The sequence below is a fragment of the Chlorocebus sabaeus genome, chromosome 21 (genome assembly GCF_047675955.1).
Source record: "Chlorocebus sabaeus isolate Y175 chromosome 21, mChlSab1.0.hap1, whole genome shotgun sequence".
NCBI classification, from domain to species: domain Eukaryota; kingdom Metazoa; phylum Chordata; class Mammalia; order Primates; family Cercopithecidae; genus Chlorocebus; species Chlorocebus sabaeus.
In genome coordinates this window covers 102,139,920-102,157,551 of record NC_132924.1, presented here as the reverse complement: position 1 = coordinate 102,157,551, position 17,632 = coordinate 102,139,920, and the positions used below count along the sequence as shown (strand labels likewise).

The window sequence follows — 17,632 nt, the reverse complement described above, 5'->3', positions numbered from 1 at the left end:
GATTTGCTGATTTTCTCTAGCAACTCTCAGCTCCATGAGTACCAACAACTAAGAAGGTAGACGGTTAGGTTCAATCCGTACATCACTCCGAGTTCTACAAGCAGCAGAAGTCAACTCTGGCTGAATTAAACAGAAAAAGAATTTACAGAAAGGATATGAGGTCACTTTTTCAGTGAAGAACTTCAGTGCTACACAGCTAAAACACTACTCAAAATTACAGAACTAGGTTGGCAAAGATGTGATTACTAATGCCAAGCAGGAGATGCTGCAGCTTGGTTTGTACCATTACAGTTCTGGATACTAAGTGCTAACACTTGTCACTGTTGCCCTTGTAACTTGATCTCGCTGCTAGAGACTGATACTAAATGTGAATTTGCTGATAAAAGAGGGGGATATTGTAAAGAACATGGTGGAACAGTTTGAGGGATTGAATTAGCTGAGAGGATGAAGAGAGTGGTAAAGGAATTAGTATTAGGAAGATAAAGGATGGTGAATGGCGGGTAATGACTGAAACAAACAGGGATGTGAGGCATGCTGTTTAGGCCTCCCCTCGAAAGAGGGTAGATCGTGAGATCCAAAGTGGTCTTAGCAGCAGCTTAAGCAGACTTCAGTGGGAGTTTGGTCAGAGCAGCAGGGGTGTTGGCATGGAGGTAAAGCTGCCCAATATTGCTATGGCCAGCATTTCATCAACAAAGCCTTGGGCAAATTAATTACTCTCTTTGAGCCTATATTCTCTTATCTATAACATAAAGATAGTACTACTCATCTGATAAAGTTGTCATGAGGATTAAATGCGAAGAGAGAGATTCCTGACACAGAGTAAGTATTCAGTAAATGGTAGCGATTACAAGTGCCATTGAAGCCAAAAGAAGAGTTTCCAAGAAAACGCAGCCAATAGATAAAGTTTCACCTTGGAGCACTGTAGAAGGTAAGTGTGTGTAGGGAAGACGAAGCCAGTTTTAGCCTCAGGTTTGCAACATTAGGAAAGGCTAAAGCCCCATACTCAGAGAAACTCAACCAGCAGTTCAAATACCCTTCCTTTTATTTATTTAATTTTTTTTTTTTTTTTTTTTTTTGAGACAGAGTCTTGCTCTGTCACCCAGGCTGGAGTGCAGTGGTGCGATCTCAGCTCACTGCAAGCTCCGCCTCCTGGGTTCACCCCATTCTCCTGCCTCAGCCTCCTGAGTAGCTGGGACTATAGGCGCCCACCATCAAGCTGGGCTAATTTTTTTTTTTTTTTGTATTTTTTTTAGTAGAGACGGGGTTTCACCATGTTAGCCAGGATGATCTCAATCTCCTGACCTTGTGATCTGCCCACCTTGGCCTCCCAAAGTGCTGGGATTACAGGGATGGGCCACCGCGCCCGGGCCAAATACCTTTCCTTTATATAGGTTCTAAGCTAAGAACTAGGTGCCCCAAACCAATAGATTTCTACTGATAGACCCTTGAAAAGAAAGAAAAGAAAATCACCAGCTATTAGTGCAAGTGTCCAAGAGGCAAATAGCTAACTGAACTGTTGCATGATATAGCTGGGGAAAAGGGAGACTGACACCCACACAAATAATCATCTAATTTAATCAAAGTAATTTTAGACTTGGGAATTGTTATGGAAGAAACATCAATTCACTGCTGCTTTCTGCTAGGCTCTCACCAAATCGCAGGCCATAGGTCATTCAGACTATAAAAAGCTCCCACAAATTCCACAGAAACCTGATCATGCTTACTAAACCTCTTGTTGGGTGAATGGAATTTTAGCTCCTCTAATTGTGTCTACCACCCGAACATGACAGCAGGGCAGTGGATCAGGGCAACTGCCAAGATTGTTCTCTTCCCATCTGCCTCAGTTGTACCTCTCTGAATTATTTAAACAAAAACCACCATGAAAGAAACTGCATATTCTTTATAAACTTGACAAAGGGTCTGAATAAAAATTACAATAAACTTTTTCCTCATTTTGGGGGAGGGAACCATTTTCAAGGAAATGATATAATAAACTCACTCTCCCTTTTTAATGAACCATCCATTTCTTCAAGTAACTGAACACTGAGAATGTAAGTAGTAGTAGTGGTAGTAGTAATCATCTTCCTCAAGACATCAAACACACAACTGCAACTTCAGCTCCTAAAGCAGCTTTTTTTTTCTTTTTTTTTTTTTTGAGACAGAGTCTCATTCTGTTGCCAGGCTGGAGTGCAGTGACATGATCTCGGCTCACTGCAACCTCCACTTTGCGCATTCAAGCGATTCTCCTGCCTCAGCCTCCTGAGTAGCTGGGACTACAGGAGCACACCACCATGCCCAGCTAATTTTTTGTATTTTTAGTAGAGACACTGGCCAGGATGGTCTTGATCTCTTGACCTCATGATCTGCCTGCCTCGGGCTGCTTTCTCAGAAAATCAATAAATGCTCACAAAAACATATGGTAAGACCTTCAACCACGCAATAAATAAAAAGAAACTGTAAGTACCAAAAAAAAATCTACCCAAAAAATACAGATTAAGATTTAGGGCCAGGTGCAGTGGCTCACACCTGTTATCCCAGCACTTTGGGAGGCCGAGGCGGGCGGATCAGAAGTTTGCGACCAGCCTGGACAACATGGTGAAACCTTGTCTCTACTAAAAATACAAAAATTAGCCAGGCGTGGTAGCGTGCGCCTGTAGTCCCAGTTACTTGGGAGACTGAGGCAGAAGAATTACTTGAACTCGGGAGGCAGAATTTGCAGTGAGCCAAGACTGTACCACTGCACTCCAGCCTGGGTGACAAAGCAAGACTCCATCTCAAAAAAAAAAAAGATTTAGAAGGTTCATCCTGAGTTTCGAACAGAGTACTATTTGAATTGGAAAACAACAGTTTAGGGCTCTGTTAGCTCCATCACATTACTGTGTAACCTTGAGACAAATTCCTTAATCCCTTCAACCCTCAGTTTCTTCAATAAAACAAGGAGAACACTAGCTATCTTCAAGGCCTCTTAAAAGAATTACATAAAACAGCATATGTAAAGATCTAAGTACAATGCCTGGTATACAGTAGGAATATTCTTCCCTTTGTAATTTTCAAAAGCGCTCATCAAAGATTGACAGAGAGATGGTGAGGCTTAAAGAATAGGGAAGAAGTGTTAGCTGAACAGGAAGAAAGGGTATACTCTGCAGGTACTCCAGATTTATTTACAACTTTAAAAATATGGATAAATTTCTCAGATTATCAGTAAATTACTAGTGTAAAGCTGCATCACTGATCTTGAAATGCTTTTCTGTATAAGATGCTTTTATTCTCCTCTTCTAAATTTACAATTCTTTCAGGTTCTACATTTGTACAAAAATGTACAAGTTCTACATTTGTACCATCCTCTTCCTAAAGCTCTGACTCAGACCTGCCTTACTCTGGTCTTGGGATGACTTAAGCCTTAGCCAAACAGACACGCCTTAGAGTTCACTTAGTATTCTAAAAGACCTCTGGAAGAAAGCAAGAACTCAGCATATAAGAAGTTAGAATCAGTGTGGCATAAAGAAAATGACATGGGCTTTGGAAACGGACAGCCCTGGGTTTCTAGATATATAACCTTGGGCCAGGCACTTAACCTCCCAGGATCTCATTTCTGCATCTGTAAAATGGAGATAATGCCACCCATATCTCATAGTATTGTTGTGAGGATTACAGAACCCCAATGACAACTCCAGGCACATAAAAGGCTAAAGGCTCACATCTGTAATCCCAGCACTTTGGGAAGCCAAGGCGGGCAGGTCACCTGAGGTCGGGAGTTTGAAAGCAGCCTGACCAACATGGAGAAACTTCATCTCTACTGAAAACAGAAAATCAACCAGGCATGGCGGTACATGCCTGTAATCCTAGCTACTTGGGAGGCTGAGGCGGAAGAATTGCTTGAACCTGGGAGGCGGAGGTTGCGGTGAGCTGAGATCGCACCATTGCACTCCAGCCTGGGCACCAAAAGCGAAACTGTCTCAAAAAAAAAAAAAAAGGCTAATTATTGGTAACTGTTATTACAGCCCAACTGTCAATTGCCTTACTGAACACTTTTCAAAGCAGTACTTTTGTAACAGGCAAAAGGAGTCATACTGCTCCCACATTCCCAGATTCCCATGTCTTTATCCAAAACATTCCATTTTTGTACTCTATAATTAACCAAATCAAGAGCTTAAACAATTCAGGACAAGAAGTGCTAACATGGCTCAACTCATTCTCTCCTGACAGCAACAAAGCCAGTGGAAGGTGGATATGTTTGCCAAAAGCAATAGAGTCTGTTTGAACATGGTCATTACTGATACTGATGTAAGCACAATCTAGTTGAGGTTCTTGGACTTGCAGCCTTATTGTCAGAAAGTTTTAATATTTCTGAAATAGATCCTCTCCTGCCTTGTTTTCCCTACTGTGCTCCAACACTCCTATCTCTCATTTTCAAGAACACAAGGAAGAAATCCCTTTCAACTACTACCTCATTCCCTGTGAAACTTATCTTCCCATTTCCCAAATTACTTCTTACAGAGATTTTTGGCTTGCTGGGTTTACTTGATGTCAGTTTATGAAAAAGGACATTATATTTAAATATATCATAGCCAAATGACATGATCTGGCCCCCAGAGTACCACAGTTACAGGATGGAGGCAGGTGCCAAAGATAAGATGTGACTGAGTAAACTGCACACCATATGTTCCTTCTTATTAACTACTTCACTTGGGAATTCTGGCTCTTGTAAAAAGTTTATTTCCCTTGTGTGGCTGAGCAGAGTAACAAAACTAAGAAAACTGATGATACGCGAATGAAGTATGGGAAATCATCTACGGAAATGTGACTTAAAATAAATGTTTGTACATGACAGTTACAAAACAAACGCAACAGTCACCAGCTCCACAGCCAAGGGCAGCTATTTCAATACTAGTATCCTCAGTCCCTTCGTATGCTATAAGAAAAACAGCGAGGAGTCAAGGTCAGAGTGGTTATTTACATAGACAATCTAAGAATCAACAAAGACCCAACAAATCAAAATGTCACACTGCAGTCCCTTCGTGAGATGACTTTCAACGTAGGGAAAGAAGGGCAGTCTTGGGCACTTATTTTGATTTAGCCAATTCAATAACAAGGTTAAAGATTGGGCACCTGAAAAGCAGCTCAGCAATGCCCTAAATTTCATCACCCAGCTGTATCCTTGCCCAGAGCTTCACCTGCTTAACTTTCAGCAGAGAAGTTGTTTTTTTGGTGCAATTAACATTGTAAGGCAAGCTCAGCCCTGCCTTCCAACAGCCTTGAGGCTGCTGAGTAAATCTAGAATCATGGAACATAGATTTGATGCTGAAAAAACAGGAAGATGGTTCAACAACAAGGAAAATTGTCAAGAAGCACATCTAGAATTAAGAAAAACAGACTCCAGTATGCTGGTCTTTGATTTTTTAACTTTTCTTTTTTTTTTTTCTGAGACAAGCTCTCACTCCAGCACCCAGGCTGGAGTGCTCATTGCAGCCTCAACTTCCTGGGATCAGGTGATCCTCCCACCCCAGCCTCCTGGGTTTTTTTTTTTTGTTTTTTATTTTTTGTTTTTGAGACAGAGTCTCGCTCTGTCGGTCAGGCTGGAGTGCAGTGGCATGATCTCAGCTCACTGCAACCTCCACCTCCTGGGCTCAAGCAATTCTCCTGCCTCAGCCTCCCGAGTAACTGGGATTACAGGTGCCTGCCACCATGCCTGGCTTAGTTTTGTATTTTTAGTAGAGATGGGGTTTCACCATGTTGGCCAGGCTGGTCTCGAACCGTTTTTGTTTTGTTTTTTATTTTTTGTTTTTGCCACCCCAGCCCCCTGAATAGCTGGGACTACAGGCACACACCACCACACCCAGCTCTGTATTTTTTGTTTTTTTTTTTTCTGTTTGGAGAGAGAGGTTTTCACCATGTTGCCTGGTCTCGAACTCCTGGGCTCAAGCAATCCGCCAGCCTTGGTCTCCCAAAGTGCTGGGATTACAGACATGAGCCATGATTTTTTAACTTCTTTATATAGAATATATTGAACTGTGTGAACCTTTCAGAGGCAGTCATGGTGGCTTGCACTTAAGCCATGATGGGAGAAATAAAATCAATTATTCATAATAAAAGCACTAATAATAAGAATATCATTTAAGACTATGTGCCAAGATCAATGCTAAACCTTTTACAAATATTTCTAATCCTCAATCATACTTAGTACTTTCATTTTATAGAAGAGGAAACCGATTTGTGTAATTTGAAAATTACCCAAAAGGTAGTAATGGGGGTATTCGGCTTCAAATCCAGGTCTGCCTGACTGTAAACCTCATGCTCTAAAAGCAATTTGTTAAACACTTTTAGCCTAAAGAGATCTAACCAAACTACAAATTTTAAACATAAACAGTCTTAATCACAAGAAAATGACTTGACCAAAGTTACAAAGTATCACAACAAGTCAGAAGTATGTTTTGGCTTTCCAGACTCATATCTGGGTACTCCTAGCACTGGTGCTGCTGCTGCCTCTCTTTTTTACTTTACTTTTTTTCTTCAAACTCATTTCTGCAGGATGCTGCCTCTTTCTACTGTAACTCTTCCCAGAGGAGTTTCATACTGCAAACGACAAAGACATTGTCTAAAGCATTATAGAAATTCCTTCAGTCTTGCCTCTGACTTATCATCTAAATTTGTATAGTTAGGATGAAAGGATTATCTGCTATACCTTAATCATGAGACTATGACAAGAAAAAGTTATGGTGGATCCAAGATTCCAATTCAGCTGAGTCCCACACAGTAAAACCAATGCACACTTCCCATCTCTTTGTTGCTGTTCTGATAAAGCAATTAAAAACCATTCACAACAATTAAAAAAAAAACATTAATCCCTGTGTCCATACTGTGTCTAGGAAATTGGAGCTGTAAGTCCTTTTTATACGATCCACACTTCTGTCTTTTCCAATAGTTGCCCTGTTTTTCTGTGCTGATTTAGCTTTAAGAGAGAAAGAGAGATAAGCTTTGAGAGAGAAAGACAACTATAGATAGACAATGTACGGGTAATACTGGGCTATCATCCATCTAGGCAGTTACTTCTTGGTATTCTGAGACCTTCTCAAAACTGTCTGAAAGAAGCTGACGCCTAAGACTGAAAACCCCACAAAGATCGTCTTTCCCAAAAGTAGCAGCATTTCTTCCTATCATTTTCAGATTATAATAAAGGAACCAATAAGACATTCATTCTCTTCATACACAGCCTAATAATTCTGGTGACCAACTGAACAGGGAGGACAAAGCTCTTAAGATGAAAGAGTGAGGAGAATCTCTTCATTACCCTTTTACATATTCAGGGAAGAGAGAATATTGCAGTCGCTGGAAATGAAGCGCACAGCATCGTGTTGCTGTATGGACACGGTTGGCCACAGAAAGGCGGAAAGTCATCAATTGTACGGAAACCAGACAACTCTGACGATTTCTATGCAAGGTGACTACACCTTACTCGTTCTCCAAGTATTATCTTTTCATCCTTATTGCTGGGTGAACTCCCGTGAGCCGTAAGGTTTTTCTATACTATCGAGGTCTCCTCCACGATAGGTTGGAAAATCACACCCGGGAGCGTGTTGGGGGCGCAGGACGTACTATTAGATGTCTCTCCTCCCGCTGCCTATTCCAAGTAGTAGGGGAGAGCGCTACCTCCATGTTATTCAGAGCGAAGTACGGCCGTGCCTCCTGGAGTCTCCGCTCCCAGCACTACGGGCCGGCTGGGGGGCATCTCTGAGAGAGTGGATTTGAGGGGACCAGGGGTATCTCTGGTCCTGCGATCAGAAAGGAGGGTGTGGAGGGTGGTGCCGCCGTGCCAAGAGGATCTTCAGTTCCCCTCCCCTCCCTTCCTCTCCTAGAGAGGTAGCCCGGCCCCAGTACCTTCTTGACTGTGCGCGGCGCCTCGGTGACGGTGCCGTCGGGGCTGACCAGGGCCTCGCCGCCGTCGCGGTGCCGCTGATGCTGGTGATGTGGGTCGCTCCGCTTCATGGCCGACGCCTGAGGCACCTTCCCGGCAGCAGGGCTGAGAGCGGCGGCGGGCCCAGAGCCCGGGCCAGGGGCCGGGGGCCGCTCCGCGGCGGGAGCTGGAGCCTCAGGGTCTCCACCGCCCGCCGGGGGGGCCATGGCGCCCACGGCGGCCGTGCTCAGTCCTAGTTGCGACTCCGCCTCGGAGGGGCTCAGGTCCTTCAGCTCCACCTCAGGCACCTTGGCGGCAGCCGCAGACACAACCTGCACCGACATCACCGCCTCCGCTGCAACCGCCGGCTCAGACTCCAGCCCCAGCTCTTGGTCGGCCCCGCCTCCCGCCTCCCTTCCTCTTCCCTCCCCCATACCCCCACTCCTCCCCTCCATCGCCTCCGCTCCCACCCCCTTCCTCCGCCCGCCAGCCCCGGCCCCTCCAGCCCCGCCCCGCCCCACCCCGGCCCAGTCTGGCCTCGCGCGAGGCGCCACGGAACCTGTAGTGCGTTTGCTCCCGGCCGCACGCGGCGAGAAGACCGTGGGACCTCAGGCCCCGACCTACAGTGCGCGCCCCGGGGGCGGGGCCCGCAGCGCCCCCTGGGAGTTGTAGTCCCTTTCAGCCTTTTCTCTGGAAAGTGGGATTCGGGCGAGGAGCGGGAGCGCTAGGGCCGGCAACTAACAGAAAGGAGTGAGGATAGGTGACTCGACCGAGGGGATGAGGAAGAGAAAGTCTCCAGAAGAGTTGTGACTTCCGGGGAGGGAATGCCAAGAAGCCTTAGGGGAGGGGAAGTGGGGGAGGAATGGCTCGTTGCCCTGACAGTGTGAAGTTCCTCCGCGTGTGCACGTCTGCGATCACGTGGGTGGGCATTTAAAGGAGAAGTGGCGGCTCCAGGCTGGAAGTGGCTTGATTTTTCTTTGTGAAATAAATCCAACACCCTTCCAAATTTTAGTGGCTTTGTTTTTAGAAGGCATAAAGTAGGACCTTGCTTGCTGTGGCGCTTTCTGGCACATTCTGGGTTTGGAAGCTAAGATCATTCCCCAAAGAAGTTAGGTATCACTAGATCAAAATTCAAGGCTGAGGAATTACACGTTGCCTTAAACGAGGCCAAATCGTTTGACCTATAATTCTACTAGGGCAATGATCTGAAATTCAGATACATATATCAGCATAGAAGAATATGAATAATTTCCCAAGTGATGGGATTTAAGGTGATTTTTACTTTGTACTTTGATGTATTATTTTTAAATTTTACATTTAGAGGATGTAAACACAAAGACATGCACGGCGGCGTCCTTTTCAATAACAAAAAGCTATCTAAAACTAATGTCCAGCAAATAGAGAAATTGTTACAGCCTTTGAAAATTATTTGCCGGCTGGCATAGTGGTTGACGTCTGTAATCCCAGCACTTTGGGAGGCCAAGGCCGGCAGATCACTTGAGGTCAGGAGTTCAAGACCAGCCTGGCCAACATGGTGAAACCTCGTCTCTACTAAAAACACAGAAATTAGCCAGGCGTGGTGGCGGGCACTTGAAATCCCAGCTGCTTGGCAGGCTGAGATAGGAGAATCGCTTGAACCTGGGAGGCAGAGGCTGCAGTGAGCCAAGACCATGCCACGGCACTCTAGCGTGGGCAAGAGTGAGACGCTGTCCCAGAAAAAGAAAAGGAAGAAAGAAAGAAAATTGTTTTGCCAATACATTTTTAATAATAAGGGTTTCCCTTTATCATTCTTTACTCTGAAAGCCAAAATGTGAAGAGAAAGCTAAGAAGCTCTTGTGTCTGGTACACTTGTGAGCTCTATAGAAATGGCCGTGCTAAGACGCCTTCCGACACATAGTGTGAGGCACAAATTTGGTGATCAGGAAATGAGAGACTCCAAGGCAGGACAACTTCACAAAGTGAAGATTTCTAAAATCGTAATAGCACAGGAAAGAAGATCAAGGCAGTCTGGCTTTCAGAATAAATGTTTATGACAAAAATATTAAGCTAAGAAGCAAGAGACAAAATTACACGTTCCATAAGATTTTATGTAAAGAGAACTTTATAAAAAGAAAATGCAGTTGACTCGCGACAAGTTATGGCGGGGAGTTTCTTCCCTATTCTCAGAGAAACAGGAGCAAAGGTGTTCATACAGTTTACAGCTGTTTCAGAGACTTACAGCCCTAACAACCCAGGCAGCCACTGGACAGCTACTCTTTAGACATCTAGTCTTTGGTGCCACTGTGTTTTGCCTGACAAGGAGAAGGAAGGAGGCCGGGCATGGTGGCTCACACCTGTAATCCCAACACTTTGGGAGGCCGAGGCGGGTGGATGACTTGAGGTCAGGAGTTCAAGACCAACCTGGCCAACATGGTGAAACCCCATCTCTAATAAAAATACAGAAATTGGCCGGGCGCGGTGGCTCAAGCCTGTAATCCCAGCACTTTGGGAGGCCGAGACGGGTGGATCACGAGGTCAGGAGATCGAGACCATCCTGGCTAACCCAGTGAAACCCTGTCTCTACTAAAAAATAAAAAAAAAAAAAAAACTAGCCGGGCGAGGTGGCGGGCGCCTGTAGTCCCAGCTACTCGGGAGGCTGAGGCAGGAGAATGGCGTAAACCCGGGAGGCGGAGCTTGCAGTGAGCTTAGATCCGGCCACTGCACTCCAGCCTGGGCGACAGAGCGAGACTCCGTCTCAAAAAAAAAAAAAAAAAAGAAAGAAAGAAAAATACAGAAATTAGCCCGACATGGTGGCTTCTGCCTGTAGTTCCAGCTACTCAGGAGGCTGAGGCAGGAGAATCGTTTGAACCCAGGAGGTGGAGGTTGCAGTAAGCCAAGATTGCACCACTATACTCCAGCCTGGGGAACAAAGTGAGACTCTGTCTCAAAAAAAGAAAAAAAAAGAAAAAAAAGAAAGAGGAGGGAGAAATCACCTGCCTCCTCCTTCTTCTTTCCTGTGCTACTATTTTGGAAATCTGTTCACTCTGTGAAGCTGTCGTGCCTTGAATGGAGGCTCTCATTTCCTGATCTCCAAATTTGTGCCTCACACTATGTGTTGGAAGGCATCTGAGCACTGCCATTTCCACAGAGCTCACAAGACACAAGAGATTCTTAAGCTTTTCCTTCACATTCTGGCTTTCAGAATTTCCTTCCTGTTAAAAAGAAACCAGCCCAGAGCTTCATCCTCCAGCTGTCGGGGCAGAGATTAGCAGTTCTGTAACTGATTTCATTCTTCCCCCTAATGCTCAAGGGAGCTGTGGTACAGCCACCTGGCATGTGTTGGAGCTCATAGACAGCAGCTGCCTACCTGCCACTAGAATTGATTACGGAGGGGATGAATTAATTCTTCAGTGTGATGTGGTTATAAAATATAAGGAGTTAGAGCACTGGAATGAAACTGATACCCTGTTTTATTCCAGTCACCACGACTGATTGGGGCCAACCATCAGGACACACTCTTCAACCTGTTCTCAACTCCATCCCTACATACCTGCTGCTTCTGCCATCCTTGTAGCTGAGGGACACCAGGTACAGTTGAATATCAAATTGCATACTAGAAACAGAGCACTTAAGCTCCAGTTTATGAACTAGTTAATGAAATATTTGGACTATAGGTCTTCTTTCATCCGACTCATTCAGCTTCCAGAACACTGGCAAGCAGGAACGTAACTTCCATGCAGGACACTGGTATAAAGAAGAATTTCCTTTTTTTTTTTTTGAGACGGAGTCTCACTCCGTCACCCAGGCTAGAGTGCAGTGGCATGATCTCGGCTCCCTGCAACCTCTGCCTCCCAGGTTCCAGCAATTCTCCTGCCTCAGCCTCCCAAGTAGCTGGGACTACAGGCGCGTGCCACCACGCCCGGCTAATTTTTGTATTTTTAGTAGAGACAGAGTTTCACCATGTTAGCCAGGATGGTCTCGATCTCCTGACCTCATGATCCGCCCTCCTCGGCCTCCCAAACTGCTGGGATTACAAGCCTAAGCCACCGCGACCGACCAATAAAGAAGAATTTCTCTGAGGTATCTGACCAATCCAAGAGAGAAAACAAAGATACTAACATTGAGAGTTTCCAAAGGAAATAAGCCAGCCAGATCACCCGCCCTGAAGACCATACTAATGTTCACAGAGCTTCCGTGAACCATTTAGTGTCACACTCTTAAGTATGAACAGACAACCAAAGTCACCAGACATATGAAGAAAACTTAGAAAACTTTGGTTTTTTTGTTTCGAGGCAGAGTCTCACTCTTGCTGCCCAGGCCAGAGTGCAGTGGCATAATCATAGTTGACTGCAACCTCTGCCTCCTGGGCTCAAGCAATCTTCCCACCTCAGCCTCCCAAGTAACTAGAACTACAGGCTTGCACCACCACACCTGGCTACTTTTAAAAAAATTGTTTTTGGTAGAGAAGGACTCTTGCTGTGTTGCCCAGGCTGGTCTCGAACTTCTGGTTGGTTTTTTTTTTTTGGAGATGGAGTTTCACTCTTGTTGCTCAGGCTGGAGTGTAGTGGCGCAATCTCAGCTCACTGCAACCTCTGCCTCCTGGGTTCGAGGAATTCTCCTACCTCAGCCTCCCAAGTAGCTGGGACCAAAGGCACCCGCCACCATACCCAGCTATTTTTGTATTTTACTAGAGATGGGGTTTTACCATGTTGCCCAGGCCTGGTCTCGAACTTCTGAGCTCAGGCTATCCACCTGCCTCAGCCTCCCAAAGTGCTAGGATTACAGGCATGAGCCACCGTGCCCAGCCTGTTCTATTTTATTTTATTTTATTTTATTTTATTTTATTTTATTTTATTTATTTTGAGATGGAGTCTCACACTGTTTCCCGGGCTGGAGTGCAATGGCGGGATCTTGGCTCACTGCAACCTCCGCCTCCTGGCCTCAAGCAATTCTCCTGAGTAGCTGGGATTACAGGTGTGGGCCACCACATCCAGCTAATTTTTGTATTTTTGGGAGAGATGGGGTTTCAGCATGTTGGCCAGGTTGGTCTCAAACCCCTGACCTCAAGCAATTCACCCACCTCGGCCTCCCAAAGTGCTGTGATTACAGGTGCTAGCCACTGCACCAAGACTTGTTTTCCTTTTGAGCAGTGGGGAGAGTGGGATGGGGTATTGGTCAAAGGGTACTTTAGCTAAATCTGTTATACTTTTCTTTTTTTTAAGAAAAAAAAAAAAGATCTGAAGCAAATATAAAATGATAAAAAGTTGATAATTCTGAGTGGTGGGAATATGAGTGTTTATTAGATTGTTCTTTGTACTTTTCTATATAGTTTCAATTTCTTAAAAACAAAAGTAGGCTGGGCACAGTGGCTCATGCCTACAATCGCCACACTTTGGGAGCCCAAGGCAAAAGGATCACTTTGATGCCAGGAGTTCAAGACCAGCATAGGCAACATGGCCAGACCCTGTCTCTAAAAACAATTTGTTTTTAATAAAATGTGTCTAGCATGATGGTATATGCCTGTAGTTGTAGCTACTTGGAAGGCTGAGGCTGGAGCATCCTTTGAGCCCAGGAGTTTGAGGCTGTAGTGAGCTATGATTGTACCACTGCACTCCAACCTGGGCAGCAGAGCAAGATTCTGTCTCTAAAAATAAAAATAAAAAAGCAGGCAGACGCTGAACATGGTGGCTGATGCCTGCAATTTCAGCACCTTGAGAGGCCAAGGCAGGAGGATCGCTTGGGCTGAGACCAAGTTTGAGACCAGCCTGGACAACATAGTGAGACCCCATCTCTACAAAAAATAAAACTAGCCTGGCATGGTGATGTGCACCTGTAGTCCCAGCTCCTTGGGATGCTGAGGCAGGAGCATCGCCTGAGCCCAGGAAGTTGAGGCTGCAGCGAGCCGAGATTGCATCACTGCACTCTAGCCTGGGCAACAGAGTGAGACCCTGTCTCAGGAAAAGAAAAAAGAAAAAAAAAAAAAGCAGACAGAGGAACAAAGAGGGGCAGTGGACAGACTGCTTTTAAGGAGGCTGGAACCAACAGAGGCAAAGCCAGCTGAATTTGAAAGAATGGTAAGAGGCCCAGTGAGGCAGCTAAGGGCAGAGCCTGTGATGAGGGGCATACATGGAGAGCTCTGTTCTCAGGGTGACAGCTTAGCAGGGAGTCCCCCAAACTGGGAATCCCCCAAACCAGGCTCCCCTTGGATCCTGAGGGATTTATTTGGGGATCTCACTCAGGAGCTTTTGGTAGAAGGGTGGTTACTGTTGTTCAGTCCTGAAATCTTGTGCTCCCATAGGGATACTACTGGAAGATTTCTTGGTTGTGTGAGTGTCCATGGTGCTGGACATCTGCATTCACAAAGGTGGGCTCACATTGCCCCCTAGTGGCCACAGAGTCTCTGCACAAAGGTCACATTTCTCAACTTTTTTTTTTTTTTTTTTTTTTTTTTTTTTTTTTTTTTTTTTTTTGGAGATACGGTGGTGCTGTCGTCCAGCACCCAGGCTGGAGTGCAGTGGTACGTTCTCGGCCAGCCTGGACCTTCGCAGGCTCAAGCAGTCCTCCTACCTCAGCCTCCCGAGTAGCTGGGACTATAGGCACGCACCGCCACGTCTGGCTAATTTATTTTTTGTAGAGACACAGTTACACCATGTTGGCCAGCCTGGTCTCAAACCCCTGGACTCAAGTGATTCTCTCGCCTCAGCCTCCCAAAATGCTGGGATTACAGATGGGAACCACGGTGCCTGGCCTATTTCTCAGCTTTTAAGGCCCACGTTGAACTCCCCTTTCACCCCATCTCCCATCCTTTACACAAGTAATCCCACCAAAGAAAGAAAGAATAGAAGGAGGGAGGAAAACTAGTAGTCAGCTATCTTTGCAGATGAAAAGAATATTGTAACACTCTCCCTTGTTTCAGAAAAGATCCTTAAACAGCACTGATAACTTTCATTATTTCAAATAATGTTGTTGATAAAGGCTAAAAAATAGCTGTAATAATGCTAAGGGAAGCAGTAACGGCCAGGATGAACAAGAAGAGCAGGTGTAAGAGGATGTGGCATGGCCAGAGGGAACACAAACTGGGAAACCTGGATAGAGAGAAAAATCAAAGGCGGGATTAAGAGTGGAAAAAGCCTGGACACTGAAGTCAGGAAGAGCCTGGACCTAGTGTCTGTCACTCACTAGCTGTGAGGTTGCAAGCAAGTCATTTTGCTTCACTGAGCTTATATTTTCCAATTAAAATGGCAAAAACTGGCCAGGCGCGGTGGCTTACGCCTGTAATCCCAGCACTTTGGGAGGCCAAGGTGGGTGGATCACCTGAGGTCGGGAGTTCGAGACCAGCCTGACCAACATAGAGAAACCCTCTCTCTACTAAAAATACAAAATTAGCCAAGTGTGGTGGCACATGCCTGTAATCCCAGCTACTCAAGAGGCTGAAGCAGGAGAATCACTTGAACCCTGGAGGTGGAGGTTGCGGTGAACCGAGATCACGCCATTGCACTCCAGCCTGGGCAACAAGAGCGAAACTCTGTCTCAAAATAATTAAAATAAAATAAAAAAGGAAAATACTGCAATTACTTTTGCACCAACCTAATACATAAAATGAGCTCCTTTGATTGGTTTGTTATTCTCTGAATTAAACAAGAGATAGTGGAGACCATGGCTAAGTGTCCACTGGAGCCAGGGGGCCCAATGAAATGCCAGCATTTCCACTTACTGTGTGGTCTTGGGCAAGCTACTGAACCTCTCTGTGCCTCTGTATCTTGAGGGGTGTTAACAGAGCCTCACAGGTCCGAATCTGTGAGATTTGATGAATTAATGTACACAAAGTGCTTAGAGAAGTACCCAGCAAGCATCCACTAAGAGTTGACTTTTTTTTTTTTTCTGAGACAGAGTCTTGCTGTGTTGCCCAGGCTAGAGTACAGTGATGCAATCACAACTCACTGCAGCCTCCAGCTCCTGGGCTCAAGCGATCCACCTCAGACTCCCAAGGAACTGGGACTACAGGCACACCACCACACCCCACTAATTTTTTAATTTTTTGTAGAGACGGGGGTCTCACTTTGTTGCCCAGGCTGGTCTCAAACTCTGGGCTCAAGCAACCCTCCTGTCTTAGCCTCCCAAAGTGCTGGGATTTCAGGCATGAGCCACTGTGCCCAGCCAAGAGTTAGCTATTATTAATACACGTGTAAAGTGACTAGAATACAATCCATGAGTTAGTACTCCCTTTCCCCGTCTCCTGGAATCTGGCCATGGTCAAAATGCGGTGTCTTCATCACATGAGCAGCATTCGAAGGGTACTCCTGGCTGGGTGCAGTGGCTCACACCTGTAATCCCAGCACTTTGAGAGATAGAGGTGGGTGGATCACGTGAGGTCAAGAGTTCGAGACCAGTCTGGACAACATGGTGAACCCGCATCTCTACTAAAAATACAAAAATTAGGCTAGGTGCAGTGGCTCACACCTGTAATCCCAGCACTTCAGGAGGCCAAGGCAGGCATATCGCCTGAGGTCAGGAGTTCGAGACTAGCCTGGCCAACATGGAGAAACCTTGTATCTACTAAAAATACAAAAACTAGTGGGGTGTGGTGGTGCGCGCCTGTAATCCCAGCTACCTGGGGAGGTTGAAGCAGAATTGCTTGAACCAGGGAGGCAGAGGTTTCAGCGAGCCGAGATCACACCACTGCACTCCAGCCTGGGTGACAGAGAAAGACTCATTCTCAATAATATTAATAATAATAATAAATAATAAATAATAAAATAAAAACACACTCACAAAACCCACAAAAATTAGCTGGGCATGGTGGCGCATATCTGTAATCTCAGCTACTCGGGAGGCTGAGACAGGAGAAACACTTGAACCCAGGAGGCGGAGATTACAGTGAGCTGAGATTGTGCCACTGCACTCCAACCTGCGCGGTAAAGTGAGACTCCATTTCAACAATAAAAAAGAGTACTCCCCAAACAAGCCTGGTCTGTACTCCACAATACCCTCCAAGTCTGTGGGCACTAGCCCCTTTGCTCCACAGATCTCTTCTCATAATCCTGAGCCCTTGCACCCCAGATCCCAGTCTTCTAGGCATTATCTTGTTGGAGGAAATGGGGCTAACAGGCTTCCCTGACTGGCCAGGGGAGGAAGCTGTGGATCAGAATGCGCCTGGCCTGATGGACATCCCCAGCAGAAGAAAGAGACCCCCAGAGATGGGGTCCAGGAATGCCTCGAGGAGCCCTACCCATTTCCACTCCAAGACACCATCACCCCAGGGGAAGCTGCACGCCTGTGCTCAAATATCTTGTGATCAGTGCTCAGCGAGGCAGCTGTGACCACAGAAGAGCTTTTGTTCATACACAGCCAACTGGCTCAGGCGGGCAGCCAGCACGAGGCCGCCATCAGCCGGACATCTGACTATCAGCCGTGGCCACATTAGCACCAAGCTCTTGGCCTTTCTGAACAGCCTTGGGAAGATGTGGAAGACAAAAAAGATTAGGACCAAGACAAGGTAAGGAGGCCAGGACCGGGAGCCACAGAAGAAAGAACGCACTAGCTGGGCGCGGTGGCTCACGCCTGTAATTCCAGCCCTTTGGAGCCCAAGGTGGGAAGATCACTTGAGGTCAGGAGTTCGAGACCAGCCTGGCCAACATGGTGAAACCACTTCTCTACTAAAAATAAGAAAATTAGTTGGGTGTGGTGGTAGGCACCTGTAATCCCAGCTACTCAGGAGGCTGAGGCAGGAGAATTGCTTGAACCCAGGAGACAGAGGTTGCA

The 17,632-nt window shown here is 46.0% G+C and overlaps 1 protein-coding gene across 3 annotated transcripts in view; it reads right to left on the bottom strand.

Annotated features, from left to right (window-relative positions):
* The window catches only part of AHCYL2 (adenosylhomocysteinase like 2), a 211,066-nt gene extending 202,387 nt beyond the window's left edge, over window positions 1-8,679 (bottom strand). For 2 of the 3 annotated variants that reach the window (XM_007982879.3, XM_007982880.3), the window contains exon 1: window positions 7,876-8,292. In XM_007982879.3, coding sequence (XP_007981070.1) covers window positions 7,876-8,235 — 360 coding nt within the window. In that variant the 5' untranslated portion in view covers window positions 8,236-8,292. Of the gene's footprint in view, window positions 1-7,875; window positions 8,293-8,450 lie in introns of those variants that run through there. The other variant, XM_007982881.3, reaches the window with a different exon arrangement.
* Between the last annotated feature and the right edge of the window lie 8,953 nt (window positions 8,680-17,632).